The following is a 23577-nucleotide window of genomic DNA, read 5'->3' on the forward strand; positions in this document are numbered from 1 at the left end:
GCCTTTTGAGGGTTCTCAGCTGGCTGGAAACAAGTCCCTCGTGGGTTTTTGTGGGAGTTCCAAGCATAGAAAATTCTCAAAATCTTGTGCATGTAGGCCCAAACACAGAAATGAACACAGGGTTTAACCTGAGGCCTTGGAAAAGGCTTCTGCCTTTAAATCCAGAAGGATTTAGAAACCACAAGCAAGAATATGAGTTTGTAGTTTAGAGAGAAAGACATTAAGCTAGGTAGTAGAAAGTTTTAAGGTTTTAAAGTTAGGATATAGAATTAGTTATAATAGTAATAAGAAGTTTTAAAGTGTTGCAAATAGTTTTGTGTGTCATTATATGGTTGGTTAAGAATGTCTGCACTGTGGCAAAGATGTATAAAACAAAATAATTAATTGTTAGTGTGAAAATAGAAACATTCTTTTGTAGCAGTAGTTTACTAGCTAATTAATCTTTAAGAGATCTTCTAACCTGTGCTCTTGTGACCACTGACCATGAACATCTGGGGAACATGGTGAAGATGTTCTCACTCTTCCATTGATACCATAAAAGAAGAATAATAAATCATGCTTTAAGATGTCTCCCAGTGGTCCTGTCTCTCTTAAAGTCCTGATAGGTTTTGATCAGCATCCACTGAGTGTAAGGTGGGAGCTGAGGTGGGAAAAACTCTTGTCACATTTGTTCTGTTATAGTTCTACACCTGAGTTATCTCTTCTGTGCAGCTGTCTGCTAAAGGGGATTTTCCTGGAGACTGTTTGTCTGTGCTTTCTGAGGGAGAAGCTAAGAAACCCTTGTGAGACCAGGCTGCAAGAAAAACTGCTCCACAGGAAGTGTAGAGGTGAGCCTGAACGGACACAGAACAGCAAGATCCAAAGAAAAGGGAGTTTCTTGTGTGATGATTTCCATTTTCTCCTCTTTCCTTCTCTTTTCAGGTCTCTGTCAAATAAAACTGGGGTTAAAACACTTTCTCCTCTCCTTCTGAAAGGCAAACTGATTGGTCCTTATGAGACTCTTGGGGTGAAAGGAATACATAAAATGGTATTTACCATTTGTGGCATTGGAAATGCTGCAGATTTGCCATGGCTGTGAGCATCAGGGAATATCCCAAGCTGTTAGGAAGCCACAAAGATCATTGAGTAGCTGGATGCACAGTATTTGGACAGGTGACAGGTACAAGAAAAGCCCTGAGAAGACTGGGCATGAGGCTTCATCTGGAGCTGAAGAAAGAGGCTGTTTTTGGAAAGGTTGGTGGGAATAGCTCCTGGAAAACAGGCTCTCCCTCTAGAGCCTTCCATTCAGACCGGGATCATATGGAACATCCCTCCCCGTCTCCTTGCTGGTTAACCACACCTGCAGCATCTCTGCCTCATTTTTTTTGGAGATTTCTCCATCAAACGAAGGAGCTCTTTAACTCTAAAAGAGTTAATGGTTTCTCTTAACTAAAGGATGTGTGCAACACCCAGACGTCCCCCCCACAGTGAGGCACAGCTCCCAGAGCCGCCCTCCGGGGGTCCCGGCCGGTGTCCCGGGGCTGGCCCCGCCGGGAGCCGGGCGCTGTCCGCGGTGCTGAGCGCTCCGCGGGGCACCCCGGGGCCACGGGGACGCCTCTGCTGCTCGGGGAAGCTGGCTGACAGGAGAAAACCTAACCAGCCAACGAGAAGGGCGGGGAGGGAAAGAAAAAAAATAGAAATCTGAATTGTAATTTAACACTGGAAAATGAGTTTGATGCAGGTCTTTTTCCACCCCCTACCAGTTCGGGGGTATCATCATCTTCCAATCTCATTGAGCTCATTATGGTGACTCTTAGCTGAAGCTATCATCTCTCTTGCATACACAGCTTTGTCAATCTAAGTCAGTCCTCCTAAAAAACTTTTCCAATTCGAAAATGTATTTTTTCTCCACAAAGTATTTTTTTTCCTGTCCGTCTTCTTCAGAATCTCCTCCTGTTGAGACATTAGGTTTTTAGAGACACATCACAATGTACCAAACCACTGGCAGGAATACTCTGTTTCATATCCTAAAGGTTCTCATTTGGATACTCCAAAACCAGCCTCCAGACCCCTGAATGTCTCCTGCTGGACCAGTCTCAGGTGTGTGGTCACCAGCATAGACTCAGTACTGACTGGTTTCCAATTCTGGCTCCTAAATAGTTTGGAGTCATTTTCATTTGGAAATGAGATCATCCTTGAAGTTCATGGGGCTGACAGTAACTTTACCCAGCCAAAGATGACTGGAGAAAAATGGTGAAGAGCATGGACTAAATGTGATTTAAAGATGTGAATTGTTCTGTGATGAAGCTCTGGCATCTGAATCAGACTTTTCCCCTGAACCTCTGCTCCTGCCATGGCAGCAGCACTTCCTGCCACATTCAGACACGAAAAAAACAGAATCTAGGACAAGTGGGTCACTCGGCTTCACGTGAGAGTGGAAGACAGAAGATGCAAGGACTCCTTACCCCTGCAGGAGATGTCTCCATCCTGACCCCTGCAGACCTTTGGCTGAAAGCATCACTAACACCCAGCTTCACACAGAGCAGAGAAGACTTGAGCAGCCTGCAGGAACCAACAAACATTGTCATCACAGAGCCACAAGAAAGGGTGACAGGTCTCCACTGGGCTTGAAAGAAAATTCCTGGTATTTTTGTCCTATTTCTAGCAGTTTGAGATAAGAAGCAATACTGTGAAGGTTAACCAGAGGCTGAGTTCAGGCCCCAGATAACCCAAAGCCAAAGTGCCAAGAAGCAGAAAAGCCCCAGACAGGTTTTGCAGCCAGGCAGGGGCTGCCTCAACTCGCAGAAACCCCCGGCACAGGACACAACGCTCTGTGAAATGCCATAAGCAGCTTATTTTAGGTGGCTGTATGTCAGGAACCCTCAGCCAAAATAAACCCATAGGCTTGCTTCAATGCATGTTTTTAAAGAAAAGAATTTATATAAATACTCTTCTGTGAAAGAAAAATATTGTGAGTCTGTGCAACATTTCATGAGATTTTTTTTTGTTGTTTTTGATTATCTTCACTTTGGAGAATAGGAAGTAAAACATTAGACAGAATAAGAGCCAGGCTGTTATTTTGCTGTTCTTATCACCTGTGACAGGAATCTCCAGGTGATATCTGGGAGCCAGGCTACAACCAGCACCTACTCTGTCAGTTTCCTGAAGAAAAATGAAAATGGCAACTATTTAATGAAAGTAAGATTTTCGCTCTTTAAAGATATAGTAAGTGTATAACAAAAAATAAAATAAGTAATAAGTAATCTATAGATTAAAACCCACCCTTTAAATATTTGTTTACAACATTTATAGAGCTGTTACACCTTGTTTACTCAATGTTTGTGTTCTCTGCTCACTCAGTACTGTGAGAATAAAGATTTGGTTAAAGGCTAGGTAAACTGCCAGCACTCTGGCATGTCTGGATTCTCAAGAATCCATTGCTACGGAAATAAAAAGGAAATTAAACCACTGGAAAAATTAAAAAAGTATGTTGGGTTTCTATGGAGCCTGATTTAATCTGGGGGCAAGGTTTAACTTGCCACTTATTTCACATCATTTGGAGGTAAGGTTTAATTGACACTTCCTTCACATCGTTATGCAGTGACTGTGGCAGGGCACTGAAGGCCCCTGTGCTGCTGCTCAGTGCTCAGCAGCACCCCAGGCCCTCTCTAAAATACCCCATGCACAGAAATCCTTTCCTCAAGAGGCAGTGTGGGCACCACTGCCTTTCAGACAACTCTGGCCACATGAACATTAAACACCTTTCTGCAGCTTCTCAGTCCTCTGATACAACTTTTTAAGTAATGTCATTTCAATGGATGTAAAATTCAGCCACTTAGGCTGTCAGACTGTTTCAAGCAGTGTCACGAGCCAGCACTGTTACACTGCAGCCTATTTGTGATGTATTACAGTGCAATATGTGTAGAAATTAACCTCATCCTCTGACTCGGTCCCTCTCACAAATTAAACATGGCTTGCAAGCTATCAAGCATGCCTGCAACATGACTGAAGAACAGTCATCATCAAAAAAAAAGCAAACCAACAAAACAAAAAACAGGTTTAAATTATTTTTTTCTGAAGTTTTTCTCTTATTCAAGTCCAGACCACTATGGTGCATTGTAACAGTACTTTTCCATGATGTCTGGGATCTGGACCTTCTGACTGTAGTGGACATAAACTCTCTGATGATAATCTGGTATTATAATACTGCAAATCAGTCAAATGATCCCTGAGGTGAACTAGAGACCCTTTCACTATTCATCTATTCTTTATTAGCAGTAAGTAAAACCAGCAATCAGGCAGCAAGCACCTTCAAAGTAAAAACAGCTGCTCTGGAATTAAAAGTCATACCTTCACATGCAGTTTTACAGCAAGACACTTTTTTCAAGTATCACATTGCTAGTAAATGAACTCTTATTCACAAAAGAAATTTCTTTTTTTTTTTCCTTTTAACTAAATGTTCTCAATCTGGTACTTCAATTAAAATAAAAATTCAAGTCCTGGTCAACTGAAACTCATAACTATAATTGCAATTATACCCATACAGAAATCTTTTATTTCTAACTAGCCAACAAAACTCTGGCTGAGCATTCTGAAGGCCACAGTTCACACCATGAGTGTCTTATGTGTCAGTGAGGAGAGCCACATGTAGCACACAATAACAGAAGAGCACATTTACCATGGTTTATGTTGTAATTGAGTATTGCAAAAAGTTACAAATTACACTCGTAGAACATCCTAAGACTGGGCATGGCACAGCCCCACTGCAAGTTCTGCTGGCATGCTGCTGCACTTTGAAGTCAGACCTGCTTGTAAGAAGATGGAACACCTCTCTGTCAGCTTCCTGGTTCATATGTGTGTTTTTTTCTAAAACATGAATTCTCCTATTTGATTTCTGACATGCCCCAGTACCATCCAGCCTCCCTTTCCCTTCCCACCTCACCGACAGGCAGGGCTTCCAAAATATCCACTCCTGGCCCTGTCAGCAGCTCCCTCTGTCACCAAAATGTGCTTTTTCCTCTCTTCAGAGCCCATGGGCTGGGAAACAGTATGAAATAGGAATCCTCCTTCTACCAGATAAGTGCTACAAGGAGGAAGGCTAACCACCAATTTGAGGAATGCACATCTTTAGCTGGAATATTACTCCACATTCAAGTTTTCCTCTGCTCCTAAAGAGATGCTGGGGGTATTTTTTCCTGTGAGCAGCATTTCTCTGGAGTTACTCCATGAATTTGTTGCCAGAGGCTGAGCTCCATCTGCACATGTTGCTCCCGCTGATCAAGCAGGGCTGGGGAAGCACAGGCCGGTACAGCTGGGCAGCTGTAACACAGGAGCCCATGTCACTCAGGCCTGCCAGGCTATGTTAGCAAATCCCTCACAGCACTGGACAAACTCCCACTGGTGTCACAGGGAATTTGGACTGTGCCCATGGCAGGCTCTCATCCCCAAAGTAACTTACTTCAGCCCAGCCTTAAGAAAAGCTGGCCAGGAGGACAAAGTGGAAGGGACCTCATGGAGGTCTAGAGATTTACATCAGTCCTGGCAATTAGTCAGGGCTGTGAAACATTTGGGGAGCCCCACACGAGCTGCAAGACGGGCAGATGACTGTGATGAGTTACAGATGTGATGGCAAGAGAAACACAGAGCTCCTCACTTCAGTTGTGCCAAACCAAAGACCCTTTGACTACACAGCTATTCCTTTTTAACAAGTAAGTAAAATCAGTAATTAGATAGTAAGCCCCAGGCACTTGTAACTGCAGAGTTTTAGAGGTGGGGGGTGCAAAGGACTGAGGAGCTGCTGTTAAGCACTGACAGAATATAAAGTTTCTTTGCTGTCTCTACCCTGTATTTGCAGAACAAATAACAGCTCCCAAAATAACCTGCGTCCAGTACCTCTGTGGACTTTGTGCTGACACTGGTTTTAAACCACCTGCAGGTTTCAAGGTGCCCACAACCACATCATGTACCCTTCAGTATGCAAGAACAATGCAAAACTGTGAGAACTATGCAACACTGACGACAGCATGGTAGTAAACCATGAAGATGAGCTACACTGTGCATCCACTTTGTGAGTATTTGCCCACAGAATTCAGACAAAGCGTTTTCCTAATACCCACAAGTGCAAAATACCACATCTGGAAACCAGGAGCACAGATGTTGTTGATAGCAGACGGTAGAGGCTGCCTCAAAAAGCAGCAGATGGAGTTTGAAATCACTGTGGATAACTGACTCAGGCCAAGCACTTGGCATGCCATAATGCCATGGTGAAACTGGCAGGCAGAGTTTGTGGACAGACATCAAGGGCTTGGGAAGCAAGCTGAGCACCAGTTTTTGGGAGTATGTAGAGCACTGAGCTAACAGCTGGTGCTGGGTCAGGAGAAACAGGAACAACAAAGTTACAGAAGAAAATGTTTCCAGCTTCTGAATCCAACCTATACAACATAAAGCTTCAAGTGCCCATTCTCTGCAGCTCATCCAAGAGCTGAAGAGACTAGTGGATAGCAGGAAAGCATCTGAGACTTCTCAGCCTTGTTGGAAAGGATGCAGCAATCCACAGGCCGAAGAAAAAGTTCAAAGCCCAACATGAAAATGTAACTGAAATTCTCAGTAATGACCACAATCAAATATTAGAACAGGTTCTCCCAGCACACGATGAATTGCCACTATCTTTAGGGCAAGCTTAGGGCATTAACTTTCTGGGAGGAACATTCAGATATAGCTTTCAGAATAAGTTTTTCAGATAAGCAATAGGGAGGGGGTGGAGAAGGGAATTGTTGCAGGTGGACAGTCAGTTCTGAAGCAAGAAGGGCACCCACAAAGGGACCAGACTGTGGGTGTAATTCACATTCCACATACCTGGCACACTCAGATTTGCCTTGCTGCATTAGAGTTCTCACACTTCAAGCCTTCTCTTGCAAGGGGGGGGACAGTTTTCCCTTTGCTTGAGGTGCAATCAAGCCATGGGAATCTCCTGAAGTATGCAGGAGTTTCTACAGAGGTTTCTCAGTGGCAAAAGGTTGACCCAGACTAGACCAGCCAGTCCTCTGTCTTGGCCAGACTTCTCCCAGAGTTTGCACTACTCCATTCTCCAAGCAGTGGGGTAACACTGATAGCCCTCTAATCTACTTACCAGTGACAAAAACAGCCCAGCACAGCCTAGGCACCTCATTCCTGCTGGTTAATTAAACCAATTAATTAGCCAAGGGTCAATGAAATAACACTAACAAATGTATAGGACTCCTTAATGTACACACAACTACCAGCTTAGGCTCTAGCAGCTGCTTTACACACAGTTTTTGTCAAGACTCACTTTTTCCAGCATAATGGAACCCTTTCCTAGGAGGAAAATCACTAAGGTTTGGCAGGCTAAACATTCCCTTGGCTGGGAAGTCTTGCCTATAGGACATGGAACTCGTTGAGATGAGGCAGAGCAGATGGCAGCACTGCTACTGCAGCAAAACACAACTGCTATATTTTATACCCATATTCAAGTGGTATATGCTGGATAAATAAAAATACTATTTTATTGCTGAAAATAGTGACTGCAAGTACTTAATTTATTGATGAACTAAATACATTAAGATGTAATAATCAATTTTAAATAAGCAGGAATGCACTTTTTTTTTTCTCTCAAAGGACCAACATCTCTGTAAGAACACTTTGAATACTCTGATTTCAAAAATATTAAGTATTTCATCACAGAAGGAAGGAGAAAATGACGCCTGACAGAATAATGACAATAATATAGAATACCATGTGTCTAATGCCTCACAGGCTAAGACAATGCTGAGCTCACCTGGCACAGCATGGAGAAGGCAAAGCTCTAGCAGATTTAGCAGGACAAGATACTTATTTTCACTAACAGTGCAACTGCAATAGAGCAAAAACATCTTTAGTTCCTCTGTTTACCATTATATAAGCTCCATATGGAACACATAGAGTACTCTGGCACCACTTGCCTAAGCACAGCTATTTTGTTGTTTCACTATCTGACCCTGCAAAGCTGAGCTTGGTATTCTAGAAACATAAGGATAGTACCCAAAATAACGCCGAAGTTTTCATGGTGTGACAAACAGGAATTAAGGTAAGAGAGTTTCAGGTGACAAGCAGATGGTTTGTGCTGCCCAGCTGCATTATCAGTTCTCTAAGTTCATAGGAAAGCAATTAGATCTGTAAAAGGGACTACACAAGCTTCATGATTACTTCCATGGAATCACACCGCCTCTGAATTCCACAGAAGTTTCCACTGCAGGTGTTACAAGGTCCTGGAAACTGGAATTTCTCCAGCAATACTTAACTAAGGCTAGAGTTTGTCTGAGCTCTGGAGGGGATTAGAAGCAAGTACACTTTTTAACAGCATTTATTCTTTTATTCTAGAGCAGGATCAGGAAGTGGACTGCCACACACCCCCAGCTTGTACTTAGCTTTGACCTGCTCAGCTCCCACTGAATATTGGTTAATAGTAGCATCAGCAATTAAGAGTGTGAAAGCAAAAGCTTTCAACATGTAAATAACCTGAAGAACAATTGCTGACTTTGTTTCTTGTCCCCTTGGGTCATGAGTTGAAGTTTGCAGTAGCATATAAAAGGGAGTGTATCAGAACAGACTGGCAGGCTCTAGTTCAGACCAGACCCTACCTAACAGGTCTAGGTCTGTTTCACCGTGTCTGAAAGCTGGGACCAGATGATGGTCAGACAGGGAAAAGAATGGTTCTCTAGAAGCTGTCTCTATAATGAAAGCAAAAGATTAATCATGTCTCAATTAACTGACTAATCTGCAATAAGATGAGGCAGATAAAAAAATGTGCCTTGAATAACATCTAAAGCAAGCATTACTGTGTACCCCACACTATTACCCACCTCACAAGTGCACCTGCACACCCATGGGTGAAATAAGCTCTACAGATACTTTGTCAGCATTATTTAGATGCAAAAATAGCTCAAGGCAAGGGTTGTTTAGCATAAGTTTATTTGCACAAGAATTCCAGCATCATTAAGGTCCAACCCCCAGTTTCCAAGGATAACAAGTGAACACCACAGTGCAGAACAGTAGACAAAGTTACTGTGACCAATTTCACATTTGGGCTCATCACAAATCCAAATATTTCTAGTACCCTGTTTTTCTAGCTAAAAGAAGGAGGGGAGAGAAAGAAAAACCAAAACAACTCACTTCTTCCAAAGAGATGAGAGACAGGTCTTCCAAGAGCTGACTTCTTTTAACAGTAAAAAATAAGATAAACATAGGAAAAAAAAACCTTCTAAATTTTGATGGGAAGTGCAGTTTTATTCAGATAGACAAGCCAAATCCAGACATTTAAGTGAGAAAAACCAGAGTGTTACAGCCATTCCCCCCAAAGTTTCTACTATAGACCAACATCCCACTCTGTATCTAGCTTCACTGAAAATAAAGAACATTTATGAAATATGCTTAACTGTATTCAAGAAACAATTAAGTAAGACTTAGATGTGAGGGCCAGAAGCTTTACTGTTCATTTGGCTCTCCCAATGCCCAAATTAGACCAAGCTGTCTGTGGCTGTGGTCAACTTACTGCTTATTCCTGCGCCTAACAATTACAGGATCCTGACTGAGTTGAGTGAGCGGAATAGGAAACAAGTACCATCAGTAGAGTGACAGTTCAGAATTAAGGCAATTTGTCCAGGTTCTCTTCTAAGAGGCCTTTTCCCAACTATTCATAGAGTGACAAGCAGAGGTCACTACCAACATCAGTGGTTATTCTAGGAATCAAGAACCCACAAAACCTGGGCACATACCAAATGCTTAACCCCCAAACGCAAGTCCAAAACATGGATCTTTAAGTTTCAATAAAATGCTTTAGATATTTGGACTAGATTTAAGTACTACCTACTGCTTGGTAGAGGAGGTGATTAATGTGAAAGCATGAGGATCTTTTGAAAAATGGTTATTCAGAAGCAAGCAGTAGTCCTGAACCCCCAGCTTGGTGACTGACTGACTGAGATGAGGACAAGCACAGCAATAATTAAATCTTTAGCACAGTAAGCACAAACTATGCTTTAGCTTCCAACTTGTCACAGTAACCATGGATCAGCACAGGGATTTTACCAAAGTGACTAAAACACAGCCTTCTACCAGGTCTCCTTGGCAGCATCTCTATCAAATAAAAAAGTCTATCTTACAGTGAGGAAGTCACAACAATACACTGCAAGTCAAGGGGAACTTGACAATAAATGTTGTCAGCAGTTGCTTTACCTCAGACTGGCTTTGTCCAGCAGTGCTTATAAGCCACATGAAGAAAACAGCTATTTTATACCATAGCTAGCAGAAGCTTGGTCCTGAGGAATGATGCACTGGGTGTTACTGCAGCTTTGTTTTACTGCCACTGCCCAGAGGGAACGTATCAGGTAACAGTCTGAGGTACAGTAATCTCTCTCTAACCTCCTGTGACACACAAGAGGTTAGAACAGGTTTGCAGTGGCATTTTTAGTGCTGAGGGGTGACTGAATTGAGCAGAAATCCTAGACTTGGCCTAGAGTTGTCACTTTTATCTTGCACTCATTCTCAGATTACCCCTTGCTATAAGGGGTCACCATAAACCTGACCTCAAACCAGCTAACCCACAGCAAATTAAGCCACTGCCACTTGCACCATCAAGCTGCCAGGATAACCCAGAACAGAAAGGGGTGGGCTGCTTGCAGCACAGTGATGAAAAGCCACCAAGTACACCAGCTTTACCTGCCAAGCCAGGATTATTTTGAAGGCAATGGGACAAGCAGTGCCCCAGCAACTCCTGGTACTCCAGGGTCAATGGAGCAAGAAGTGTGCAGCTTCAGGATAGAGTATAACCATTCAGAGTTTAGTATCTCAGAGCCAGGTTACAAAGCATCAGTATTTCCCGTGTGCCAGAGCATCTTAACAACCAGACAGGGAACATAAGAATCCTGCACAGCTCAACCCCAGGCAGGCACTCAGCTGTTCAGAGAGCAGCAATTCAATGCAGAGCTTCCCTAGAGGCCTCAGCATCAAGTTACATCAGCAAAAGCACAATACTTACGGCAGGAAACTTAACTTCTCCATGGCTCTATTTCACTAGGAATCCAATTCAGCCTTTTTTCCTTCTCTAGCATTTCCTTTTCCTGGAGATGCACCTGGCCTGACGTTCAGCAGCCAAGGCACTAAAGACTAATGAAACCAGCCTGTGTTTCCAGCTTGTGAGGATTCCTCCCAAGCATCTCACCACTTCTTCCACATGAGCCAATGCACAAGAACAGTTCCTAAAGATCAGCCATGACATCACAGAAGGCAGATATCTGAGTCTAAGCCCCTCTAGGCAATAGTTCACTTCTGCAATGGCTGTAGCATAGGTTGGCTTTAAATATATCTATGAGATGACAGCAATTACAAACCCTTAAGTCCTCTTTCTAGTGACACTCTATACTAGGCCAAGGATTGCTTTGCGTGCAGGAGTTATTCTTGCCTAGGATTGCATTCCAGCAGTAAACTTGCACTAAGTTTAACACATATGACAACACTGGCATCATGTTAGTTTTTTAAAAAGTCAAAGTCTTGGATGACAGATGTCTTGTCTGTAAACCACACCAAGTCCAAATCACAGTTAATGAAAAAGGCTGGGTTTGCTTTCAAGTTTAGCTACTTTGGCTGTATAATCAGTAAGCCTTTAATGAAAAAAACCTACAATATAATCCACCAAGTTATTTGTCTTTTTGCTACTGAAGTTGCTATCAAAACTGTTCAGGAAATTAAGCTAAAGCCCACTTGGCTAAACACTGTCCACTTTGCAGATTGCATCCCTCCCTGCCCTCCTAAGCTAAATGAGGTCTGAGCAGCATAGTAGCCTCACTGCTCCGTTGAGGCACTCTCTATGAAGTAGTTATGAAAAGTGGAAAGAACTTGCTGGTCTTCTGAGGAGCAGGCAATTTTTACTGTCATTTAAGCACAGCACTGCTGCTGTTTTCCACCTTGAATAGCAAGCAAGCATTGGTGTTCCACCTGCTTCCTTCTTTACCTTCTAAGCTTTAATCATTTGTTGGCTCAGGCACTTTGGTCTTAAAAGCTTGCAGAAACAGTAATAAATAGTTACAGAAGTAATAAAAAAAGATTGAGTGAACAAGCATTCTTGAACATTGCACCAGCACATAATAAATAACTCTAAGGTTTGCCTTTCTAGTTGACATCTCTGGTTTAACAAAAGAAACTCAAGAGCATTGCTATATGTATTTTGCTATTATAATTCAGTGAAAATCATCCAGTTAATTACACCACTACATAAATAACTGAGGAATTTTTAACCTTCCTTATAAAGCCTGGGAGTCCCAAAGCAGCAAGTTCAGCACACACCCTTCAGGAAGATCCCTGTACCTCCAAGGGAGTGCATACTCTTCCAGAAACTATTCTGAACTCAGGTCCAGATTTTCAACACATACAGCTTCTGTGAAGAGCTCTGCTTAGGGCTTCTACACCTCTCCAAGTGAGGGTCAAGAGCAGTAAAAAGGAAGAATTTTACTCTAATCACTCAAAATGCCATCTCATACAGTGACCAGGTGATTGTGATAACCTGGTAAGCTCAACCCTTCAGTGGTGACAGAAAGGCAAACCTTCAGGACTGTGATAGAGTGGCCTGAAGTTGCGCAACAAGAAATTAATTTTAGGAGGCACTTTCAGAATTCATACTGTGGCAGGAGTGCACATAATCCTGCGATTTATAGTGGCTTGGGATTTTTGTTTAGGGTTTTTGTTGGTTTGCTGTGGACCTGTGAGGAAGAAAATCTAGTCAAACCCTAAAGTAAGAGCTGTACTACTTTCCAACTGTGCCAAAACTGTGCTTTAGCTTGATGCTGGACTCAAGAATATTTTTCCAAGTTAAGTGTTCAGACTGTGGCTCCAGTTCTATTTAAAGCTTCCTCATTTCAAGGACTTTTCACATTACTAAGTTTTAGACTGTGCTTTGGTGTGTTTTTAGAAATGCCACCTTTCAAGTTTTTGTAGTCAAGAAAAATTTAGGCAGCTTATGCTTTATGAATAGACTTACTAAACTATCTTCAACTTCCAAGAAATTAATCTTGAACTCAAGGCGGGACCAGATATCCATAGGCACTACAGGAAACAACATTTATGTCCTCTACAAGACAGACAGTATTCATACTCTTACCAGCTCTACACAGACACAGAGTAAAAGCAACCCAAGATAACATGAGCCCAGTCTTAGCACAATTAGTTCAAGAGAAAATTGGCCAGAACTTGGACTGAGGAAGAGTAATGAGGTTAGGGAATAGAAAGCAGACTTTTGCTGCTACTACAGGAGCAGCTTCTGCTTAAGGCATTTTACAGTCAATTAACCAACCCAGTTTACTGAATACTCCACTTAGATCACACGTTAATAGCCACTTCCAGAACTAGTACAAAGTTTCTTAACCACTCCACTTAAAGTTTGGCTGCTGGCTCTCTTCTCCCAACGAAGAGGTAATAAGGCTTTTTGACAATTGTAGAGATACACCGAAAGGTTCATAGCAGGTCACCTGGCTGCATAATCCCACTGCACACCAGGAAGTGGACAGTCTGATGCCATCATGTTTCCATTAGAGAACACCCAACTGACAGTCATTACTTGTCTGTATTTACACTCGTGGCTTTCAGTAGCCTCCACCCAGGGGCACTCCAGGGAAGCGATCAATTGCAAGGCAACCAAGTGGGGTAGGACTGGCTGTACAGCACTGGGGCGCTTGCAAGGTAGTAGTTGCTGAAGTTTGCGTCACTGACATAAGGTGCTGGCTGGTAGTAACAGGTTACACTAGTGGCATTAGGGATGACATTCTGTTCCGCCAACACCTTGAGCGCCAGCAGAGAAATCAGATTGAGAGTCTGCCTTCGCTCATGTCCCATGAGGCAGACGGTGCTCTCATTCACCACCCTGCGCAGAATCATGAGGTAGTCGTACTTGCTCCTCTCTTCTTTGGAGAAGTGGTTCTGGAGGTAGGTCTCCAGCTTGCGCTGCTGATCCAGGATGTCTGGGAAGTCTATGAAGAATCGGGAGCACATGTAGCGCTCCAACGTTTTGATCTCGTCCTTATCCATGGGCCTGAAGTCTCGCACTAAGAGGTTACTATACTTCAGTAGCCCACCACCTCGGATCTCTTCAGGATTTTTGGTAGCTATCAGCTTTTTCTGGAGGTGATCAAAAGCTGCTTCAAAGTCTCCATACATGCTCTCCCCAATCACAGTTGGATGGAAGTGCTCCGACATGGGGGTCTCTGAGTAGTCATAGTAAAAGAGCAGGGAGTCCAGAATGATCTGGAACGAGTCTACACTGAACTCAAACTGCCGTCGTATGCAGTCTACAAACTTGAGCTCCACATTTTTGCCATGCTTGTTGGAAAGCGATATCAAGCTCCAACGGTCAGTCTCCGTGTAGACTTTGACCAGCTTCTGGATGTAGGCTTCCTTCAGTGTTACAGGACTGATTTTCAGCTTGCTTACTCCTTCTGGCAGGAAGTTCAAGAGGGATCGCAGGACCACATCTCGAACTAACTGAAACTCTGCCTCACTTGGAAGAGAAACTTGAAAAATGAGATCCAGGTCTTTGCATCCCAACCCATTATCCTTGACCAGGACATGACCAGCTGCAGAACCGTTCAGACGGACATCGTGGACCACAATGCCTGCTTCACTCAGCCGGCTCCGCACCGTCTGAACAATATCCTTCAGAGTTATCTTCAGGGTCGGGAAGTTCCCCCGGCCATGGATCGGAACCACCTCTGTAAGAACCTCGTGCAGACGGCTGACCTGCTCCCAGTTCAGTACACTGCAGGACATGGAGTTTGCTCTGCTACTTCCTTTGCCTGCCATCTTAGGGCTTTTCTTCTCCAAAGAAACTGTACAGAACAAGAATATAAAAAGAAAAAGACAAGTCAGCACTTCTGTTTGTGCTTCCTAGATCTATTCCTAGGCTCTGTCTTTCTGTCCATTCACACAGACACAAACTAGAAAGGTATTTTTCTTTGTATTAATCATCAGCAATCCTTTCACCTGAAATGAGACACAGCTTCTCTACTGGTGTGGGAAAAAAAAAAATTAGCTGTCGTTCTTTTTTTTGGTGAGGTAGAGTTGCTTCAGGAAAGTACTTTGTGTCAAATGAAAATTACCAAAGATGACACAAGCTTTACCTAAGGCTAAGGTCATCAGTAGCACCAGCTGAAGGGAGATGAGCCGCAAAACACTTCTGAAAGTTAGACTTTGAAGTTGTTTCATAATGCACATAAAGCTCAAACTGCTGTCTCCAGCTAACACAACCATAGAAGGCTCTCAGGTGTTAGTTTCAGAGCTTAGACATCCAGTCTATTGATAACTCAAATTATGCCAGAGATTCAAGATTTCTTCCTTTTCATAGGACTCTTCCCTTTCTGAACAATCCAGCATCTATCATTCACAGGATAAAGGCCAAGTGTATCTTGCTCCTGCAAAAAGCTGCAGCTCTTCAACGTCCTGGAGAGAATTTCAGCTGCAAAGTCAGGTAACAGCCTTCAATGTGCACTCCAGTCTTTGCGAGCAACTCTTTACCCTTCTCCAGAGACACTGCCTAACCAAACTGCTTTTCTGGAAATACTCATGCTTGCCCCCAGTTCTGTGCATTTGTGAAGGGCAAACAAGCTTGTAAGATCTGGGATAAATTCAGATGATGCATATCAAGTTCATGTTACTCTTTCAACACCCAGAATCTCATTAGCCAGACTTGGTCAAAGCCTCGTCTGGCCATTTTAAACACAAGAGAATGATCTGATTAGCTGTGACAAGATTTCTTAAGTCACTCTCCTTTTGTAGCATGTAGATACTTACAGATGTTTTATAGTCATGCAACTCAAACTGGTGTTAATACCCTTTTCTTTTTTTAAGTGTTCCAGGTTTCTGTGTAGCCAGGTGCTTCCTGACAGCAACAGACTAATTGAGGCCTCACCTTCTTCTGCCCCAAGTACTCCTGAAGACTGCAGCTGCCAAGGTCAGACTAGTCAAACTTAAGCAAATTAATGCTTGCCTACCAAGAACAAAAAAATCAAACCCTATCGTTTCCTAGCGTGCAGCAGCACAGTGCATGGAACATTTTAAAGCAAGTTTTAAAGAACAGCTAAATCATCCCAAACCTCCCATTTGCCAGCTTTTCATTTTTGAGCAACTCATTTGACCTGCCACCTCTCCAGATGAAAAGAGTCAGATCCTAGAGCGAGTACATAGTGAGGTTAAAATGCTTCTGGGGAAGTAGCTTCTGTCCTTGGGCATGAGCTGCTACATCACAAACCGGGCTGCCATGGATCACATTAGCACTAGCATGCACAAAACAAGCCTGTGATTTGCAAGATGATTAATCTAGGACAAATCAAGAGGTTCCTCAAGCTTGCTCCTTAATGCTCCAACAAAGCAAAAAGCATCAAGCCTTCCAGCAGTTGCTCTCAGGTAGTTCAAGCACATTAAAGTACATTTCCTTTGTAAACTCATTGTATTTCCATTAAATCCTTCAGATCACTAAAGAACACAAGAGTCTTCCTGTGACTTCTAACTTAGGCTGCAAGTGCTTTCAGCTACTACCTCTGAAACTATTCCCTCTCCTCCTCTTTCCCATTTGTAGCTCTCTCCAGCCAAGACAACACACACAGCTCACTCACCCAGTGACCAGAAAGGACTTAGTCCAGTGCTTCCAACCCCACCACACACTTGGTTCTGCTTGGTGACCCTCACCTAGGAGAATAATGCACGCTGCTGCCCTTGGGGGGAGGAAGACAAAGTATTTCATTTCCAGTTCAGTGGAAAGTTTAACTCCCGGGCTGTCAACTCCCAAAGTCTCCCACCCCCACATCACTTGTGTTTGCCTACTCGGCAAGGTTTATGTTAGTGACAACAGACTCCTAGCGACTCCAGGGCATTCGGGATGCTAACAGCTCACATGCCTCTTGCTCCACTGCCAGCCATTCTCCTCACAAGATCTGACACCTGAAGATGCTCACGGCTTGGGAGGAAAACCACTGCGGAGGCAGGAGACACTATCTTTAATACCGAGTGGAAAGGGTATTGAATACAACACCCAAATCAGAGACAAAAAAGAGCGAGGACTACACCCACCCCTACACCTTGGTTACGACGAGGTGCGTTACCCTGCAGCAGCAACTTTCTCCTGTAAGGCATATAACTTGACACAACACCCAAAAAACTTCCCGAGCCCGTCCCCGCAGCGGCGCTGGGGGCGGGAGGTCCGGCTCCCTCGGCGGGAACGCGCCCCGCGCTGACTGCCAGCGCCCGCCGCCAGCACAGAGCGCTGCCAAGCGCCTGCTCCCAGGAGAGCCGCCCGCCCCCGGCTCAGCCCCCGAGAGCAGAAGGGAGAGGAGCCCCGGCCCCGACGGCTCAGCCCCAGAGAGGAGAGAAGCCCCGGCCCCTGCGGCTCAGCCCCCGAGAGGAGAAGGGAGCCCCGGCCCCGCCGCTCACCTCGGCCCCGCCGCTCAGCCCGAGCAACCGCGCCAGCCCCGCCGCTGCCCGCCGCCGCCCTTTATGGCCCTTCATCGCCGCCCCGCCCCGGCCCGCCCCGCCCGGCCCGGCCCGGCCCTGCCCGGCCCTCCCGCCGCAGCGGGGGCGGCTCTGGCCGCCGGGCCGGCCGCCGGGCGCTGTGCCCGGGAGCCCCGCGGCGCTCGGAGCGGGGAGCGGCCGGGGGTGGCCGCCCGAGCCCTGGAGCCCGTGGCCGCCACCTCGGGGGCTCGCCCCGCGCACTCCGCACACAGCGCCCAGCGGCCGCTTCCAGCTCCCCCTCCCATGTCAGTAGGAACTTTGCAAAGGGCCCCTCGGTTCAGGAAGGACACTGCGGGGCTGGGGAGACTCCAAAGAAGAGCGACGAAGTTGGTGAAGGATCTGGAGCACAAGTCCCGTGATGAGCGGCTGAAGGAGCCGGGGTTGTTCAGTCCGGAGAAAAGGAGGCTCAGGGCAGACCTTATTGCTCTCTACAACTGCCTGAAAGGAGGATGTAGCCGGGTAATGATCAATCTCTTCTCCCAGGCAACAAGTGACAGGAGATGACACAGTCTGAAGCTCTGGCAGGTTCAGGTTGGACGTCAGAAAAAATTCTTCACTGAAAGGGAGATTAGACATTGGAATGGACTACCCAGGGGGAGGATGGAGTCACCATCTCTGGAGTTGTTTAAAGGAAGACTGGATGTGGCACTCAGTGCCACTATCTAGTTGCCATGGTGGTGTTTGGTCACAGGTTGGACTCAATGATCTCAGAGGTCTTTTCCAACCTGTTGGTTCTGTGGTTCTGTGAATCTGTGGGCTACGATGAAGAGCTGACTGAAATACAGCAGGACTTCCCGCAAGGCACCTTGTCCCAGACAGAACAGCTGTCAGCAGCGATCCCAGACGCCCAGCTCTGCCAAAGAGTTCTCTGTGGTGCTCAACTGGAAGCAGCCAAACCAGGCGCTCATCCAGAACCTACGAGGATGGGCTCACAAGGATGTTACAGCAGTGTCGAAACAGCGTGCTACTGGAAACTGTGGCTGATGGGCTGTGGGAGGCTCGGCACACATGGACAAGGATGATGGAATGAATGGACAGGAATCTACTTGGAGATGCAGTTTCATAAAAATCAGCTGGTGGTTAATAGTGCAGGGTGCGAGATCGTGTGTTTTGGGGGCAAAAGTTACAATTTCTGCTGAGAATGCAACGTTTCATCAAATACAGGGGTATCTGCCTTTTGTCAGGATAATCAGAACTCAACAGAAGTGGGGGAGAAAAAAAACACAACCTAGGATGGGCCAGCTGACATAATCCTAGTAGAAGTAAAATAGTACTTACAAAGCATTGGGGGAAAAAAAATCACCACTACATCTGTTACATTGTTTGGCCATACACAGTCAAGAAAGATGAATTAAAATCTGCACACATACGGAGAAGAGCTGGCCTTGAATGAGGAAACTGGGAAGCTCCTTTTTGCCTAGCAAACACAAGAGACCTGCCTTGTTTCACTAACAAAACCAAATCTGAGCAGGAATAGATTAGATAATTATTTATTCTACTCCAATATTGCCCCACTGGGATAAATAACAGGAAACAAAATGACCTACTTAAATTAAAGGATAACATTAACACAAGAATCAGATTTGAGGCAAGCTACCATCTTGCTGTCCAATGAGATAATCATGATTTTAGAGTCTCACAGGAGGAGAGGGAATAAAACTAAGGTCTAAGATGAAGGTAGAGAAGAAAATATGTAATATGTAATATGATTGCCTGTGGTGGTATGGAGCTGAACATGAGGATCCAGATCTCTCTCAACACTTTTTCCCTATGTTTCTAAAATTAGAAAGAGAAATAGGGAACTCAAAGAGAAGGAGTAGCACAAATGAGAGAAGCATAACCACTTGTAAGGAAATGTCTCACTTGGAGATTAAAGGAGTGAATGATCTCACCTCTTAAGAATATTTCTTCAGCAAGATTTCTGCCTCAAATAATATTGCCTATTGACAATAACCGATGATTTTTGGAAGTATATTTTCTGTTGCCACATGGGGAGCAATTAAAGTACTTATTAAGAAATATTTTCTATTGAAGATATTTATTAGATATAAATATACACAAAGATAAACTGCAGCACATACTGCTATTACAGATGTTAAAGTATTAATCAAAGGTTCGTACTTTACATTATTTGTTTAAAAGTTCTTGTTCCACAAAAACATTTATAAACACAAAGAAGTAGCTCAACTCTATTTTAGGGTGTTTTCTTTATCCTCTGACTTGCAGACATTGAGTATTTGTCAGGGGAACAGTACACTGCACAGTACTCTCTGCAGTGAACATAGACCTCCTGACAATAAAGTTGTTCTTTTTAGCTGCTTTTCATGGATGCCACACAAAGGGTCCTTGGGATGGGAATTGGAAAATGCCATTAAAGCTGGCTGGACCGGGCTCCTAAGTAAATTGCAGGAATAATGAGGAATGCATCTTTGAGTAGTGAAGGAGCCCACTTACCCCTGAAGAGAGGCTGCTTTCTACTATGCATCCACCTGTGCCTCTGCAATGGATTATGGTGCCATGAGGATAGAAAACATGGAAATATCCAGCCCACTGCTGAGACAAGAGATTAAAAACTGCGGGCTACCGTTTAGGAGCTGTGGCTGCTGAGGTGGCTGACACAGGCCCAGACACAGCTCCAGGGCACAATCTTAATTTTTAGCAGTTATTTAGGACTTTCCTGCTGCCACCTCTAATTCTAAGTCTAGGGAGAAGTAATGGGTGATCCCAATCTTTGCAAGACTTACTTTCTCCAGGAGTGACTGGGATACAGATAAAATCCTGCCACAAGATAGTGAGTGCTGGCAGGCACCGTGCTCCTCTGCTCTTAGACAATTGTCATCTCCCCCTTCTCCCAGAGCTGCTCCATCCCTCATCTCTGCCTTTTGCTCCAGTGTTTCCTCCCAGCTACCTCCCTCCTTTCCTCCCCTCTGCTGGGGTGTACCCTTCTTCAGGATACACAGTACTGGATGTGTTTCAAAGGCTTTTCAGACAGAGGATGGGGAATGAAGATGGATCAGCTGGCTCCTGGGAAGGCAGTGTGACAAAGGGAAAAGAGTCTGTGAGCTGCCAAAACAGAGGCAAGTATGGAGCTATATTAAAACAGCGCAAATTGTTCATTTTTAGCCAGTAAATAGGGCAGCAAATCTGGCAGAAGAAACTCACTTAAAAGCCCGTAAGTCAGCTCAGTGACCTGGCACTGTCAGATTAGTTTCCTTATGTGATGCATTGCTGAACGTAATGTGTCATCATAAATCTTGGTTGCTACAGCTGTTAAAGCCATAAAGAGAAGCAGAGTTATTAATACCCAGTAGTAGTAGCTGTCAGGCTCCATTCTGTAATTGAGCATCAGATCTGCAGTTGGAAAACTCTTCTTTTTTGTCTGACATGTGGAGTAACTGCATGTCTGCAGATGCTGAGAGAGTGGAGACAGGTAGGAACATCTCACCCACGCAGGGCTATGATGAAATCCTCCTGCAGAGTGTCAAGAGTGAGCCTCTTTCTCTGTTGTTTCTCTAGCTGCCTCTGCAAGTCTGAGGTTTCCTGCTGGGAGATGAAGCAATTCTTCCTCCTGATACATGGATAAAGGTAAACACACAGATATAGACACACAGAGTGTAGTTATGCAGGGAACAGCAGCCCTTCAAAAATCAGAAGTTAAATTTCCTGCTAGAAGCACTGTGACTGCTGGAAAGTCCCTGCTTTAAGGGATGGTATGCTGCCATGGAGGACTTCCCAGCTCCCACAGAGTTCTGAGCTCAGCAAAACACCCTTTCTCCAAGAGGCAAGAAATGGTACCAGTCCCCTTCACCAGCAGGACATGTGCAAAGTAAGTTCCTGCTGCATTTAGATGTGAGGAAGACACTGAAATCCAGAGCTGCTGTCTCTCATATATGGCTTTTTGAAGATGTCCCCACTACTTTGCTGTGTGGCACCCTGGCAACCTGGGCTGTGGGCTGCAGACTCTTCTCACAAATCCTCTGATGTACAGGCCCCAAACTACCCAAAAACCTGAAGGAGCAGAGCCACCCCACTGTGCGATGGAAGATGCAGACAAATTCTTTTAGGAGGGAAGAGGGTGTTACGCCTCTGCCCAGGCCCAGCATTTTTGGTTCCACAGCAGGGAAATCAGTTCTGCCAGTCTGGTTGTGCTGTGAGGATCCAGAGCAGGCAGCCCAGAGAAGGCTGGCATTTTCTCTTCCCTTAGGAAGCAGCAGGGCAGACACACGCAGAGATGGAATGCACTTGCTGGAGCGAGTGGGCAGCAGCCCATCATCTGACTGGATTTTTCTTTGCACCTGAGCTCACCCCAACTGCTTAATTAGTCACATGGTTTCCTAGAATCTGGGGGAGAACATCGCAATTTTAGGTGGTAGAGGAGAAGATGATGTGGGGAGGCAGAGGTGGGGGCAGAACAAGGGTTTGCAAATCAGATTGAAAAAAAATTTACTCTAATTTGGGAGCCATGAGCAAATTCAGGAGACATTGCCTCAGGCTGCAGGTGGCAAACACAGCAAAGGGGGGTGCAGAGAAACAGTGAGGTTTAGGGAGTGCAGTTTTGGTTGTGTGAAGCCATTAGATACCAAGCTGTCTGTCGGCTGTGCCCCAAGGACTTTGTACTTACCCTCACTACAGCTTTTCAGTTTGAAATCACATCTTTTTCACATTTCCCACATTATCCACGGCTTTAGAAAGCAGCTTGGAGGACTGTAGTGCTAACACTACCGCCAGACCAACCTCCTGGGACCCTGCATCCTGGTTTTAGTTGAAGACTGTACTATTTGCCCCTGCATATTCACAGATTTGAAGGTTAACAGATTATTAATCTCCCCTTAGTATTCACATAGTACCTGGATAATATAACCCTGCTGTAAAACTCATAGTCCCTTCAGTAACTTGCATTTGTCTGCTGACTTTTTTCAGATCACTCAAGAAATGAATAATCTGGTTTTCCCCCATCCTAGTTTGCTTCAATTGTTATCTGCTTTCACGAGTAGAGGTCCATACACAGTTTTATCTGGTTTTAATTTCCACCTGTCTTTCTTTTCAGTAAGCTGCTTTTTTTTTTTTTTCCCCCTGCTGTTACTGAGAAGTTGTCTGCATTTTTAAATGCTTTTTCAGTAAACCTTTCATTTCTCACTGGTGGTGATGGCAACTGGAAGAAGTAATTTTGAACATTTATGCAGCTTAGAATAATCTAGATGAGAGCTGTCAGAAACTGCCCATACTCAGAAATACAGGCACATCCTCTGGGTCACGTTTATGCGATTTAGAGCTGATCCACCCAAAGAGGGGGTCTGCCTTTCCCTGGAGCAGTTTGCCAGCTTGACTGCTGCACAACGGCACAATCACACAGTCAATCACACAGGCACTAGGGCAAGCATGGGAGGTGAGGCAGGATTGCAGCAAACATTAAGCAGTGGCCTTGCACCCTTGGGAACCTTGGGTCCCATCTCAACTACAAAGAATCGTGTCAGTGTGCTCAGTGGGCCACCAGCAGCACATGGAAACTCCACAGCTCTGGAAGCTGCTGTCTCACTGCCCGTCTCCCAGCAAGACTGGCAACTGGTGCATGCTCTCTGCTGGCATTGGTGAGGGTGTCTTGTGGGTAGCATCCTCAGCAGCATCTCTGTGGTGGTGCATCCTTCCTGCAGCACGACAGCTGCTCTGCGGTTCCCCAGCTCCATCCGCCTCTCCCGCAGGAAAGGGAAAACCACCTCCCTTCGCAACCACTTTCAGTCTCACCTTATCAGGTCTGAGGTGACCTCACCCCCTCAGTGGCCAGCCAGCATCCTGCAAGGATCCCAGAGGCCCTTGGAGATGTTTTTGCAACAGTTTTGCTTGCAGCCGTCTCGCAGGGAGCCGCACTAGAACAATCCCTCCAGTGATGATAATTAGATCCTTTAGGCTCTTCTATCCCTTATAATGGAGACAGGGTAAGGTTCTGTGTCCCAGCCATGGAGAGAGCCTTAGTACAGGTATTTATAATGAAATTTGGCATTTTGCCACGATTAAAAAAAGTGGAAGGGGACCAAGTGGATGGAGCCAGGCTCTTCTCACTGG

The 23577-nt window shown here is 44.9% G+C and overlaps 1 protein-coding gene and 1 long non-coding RNA gene across 4 annotated transcripts; both read right to left on the bottom strand.

The window, feature by feature from the left end:
* Positions 1-8929: 8929 nt before the first annotated feature.
* On the bottom strand, positions 8930-17542 carry TENT5C (terminal nucleotidyltransferase 5C). 3 transcript variants are annotated; one of them, XM_086884011.1, is made up of 3 exons: positions 17440-17479; positions 16626-16724; positions 8930-14843 (listed from the first exon to the last, which is right to left on the bottom strand). In XM_086884011.1, exon 3 carries the CDS (start codon positions 14815-14817, stop codon positions 13642-13644), a length of 1176 nt encoding a protein of 391 aa, XP_086740137.1. In that variant the 5' UTR covers positions 14818-14843; positions 16626-16724; positions 17440-17479; the 3' UTR covers positions 8930-13641. The 3 variants fall into 3 exon arrangements, with proteins under 3 accessions (XP_086740137.1, XP_086740138.1, XP_086740136.1); XM_086884012.1 differs by lacking the exon at positions 17440-17479 and adding an exon at positions 16904-16982 and having other exon boundaries at positions 16626-16719; XM_086884010.1 differs by lacking the exon at positions 16626-16724 and having other exon boundaries at positions 17440-17542.
* A 1996-nt stretch (positions 17543-19538) lies between these two features.
* On the bottom strand, positions 19539-23341 carry LOC147654325 (uncharacterized). The gene is made up of 2 exons (XR_015285383.1): positions 23260-23341; positions 19539-21085 (listed from the first exon to the last, which is right to left on the bottom strand). It is a non-coding gene; the product is annotated as an uncharacterized LOC147654325 (long non-coding RNA).
* Positions 23342-23577: the final 236 nt, after the last annotated feature.

Source organism: Cyanistes caeruleus, chromosome 3, assembly GCF_971803275.1.
Source record: "Cyanistes caeruleus chromosome 3, bCyaCae1.hap1.1, whole genome shotgun sequence".
Classification (NCBI taxonomy): domain Eukaryota; kingdom Metazoa; phylum Chordata; class Aves; order Passeriformes; family Paridae; genus Cyanistes; species Cyanistes caeruleus.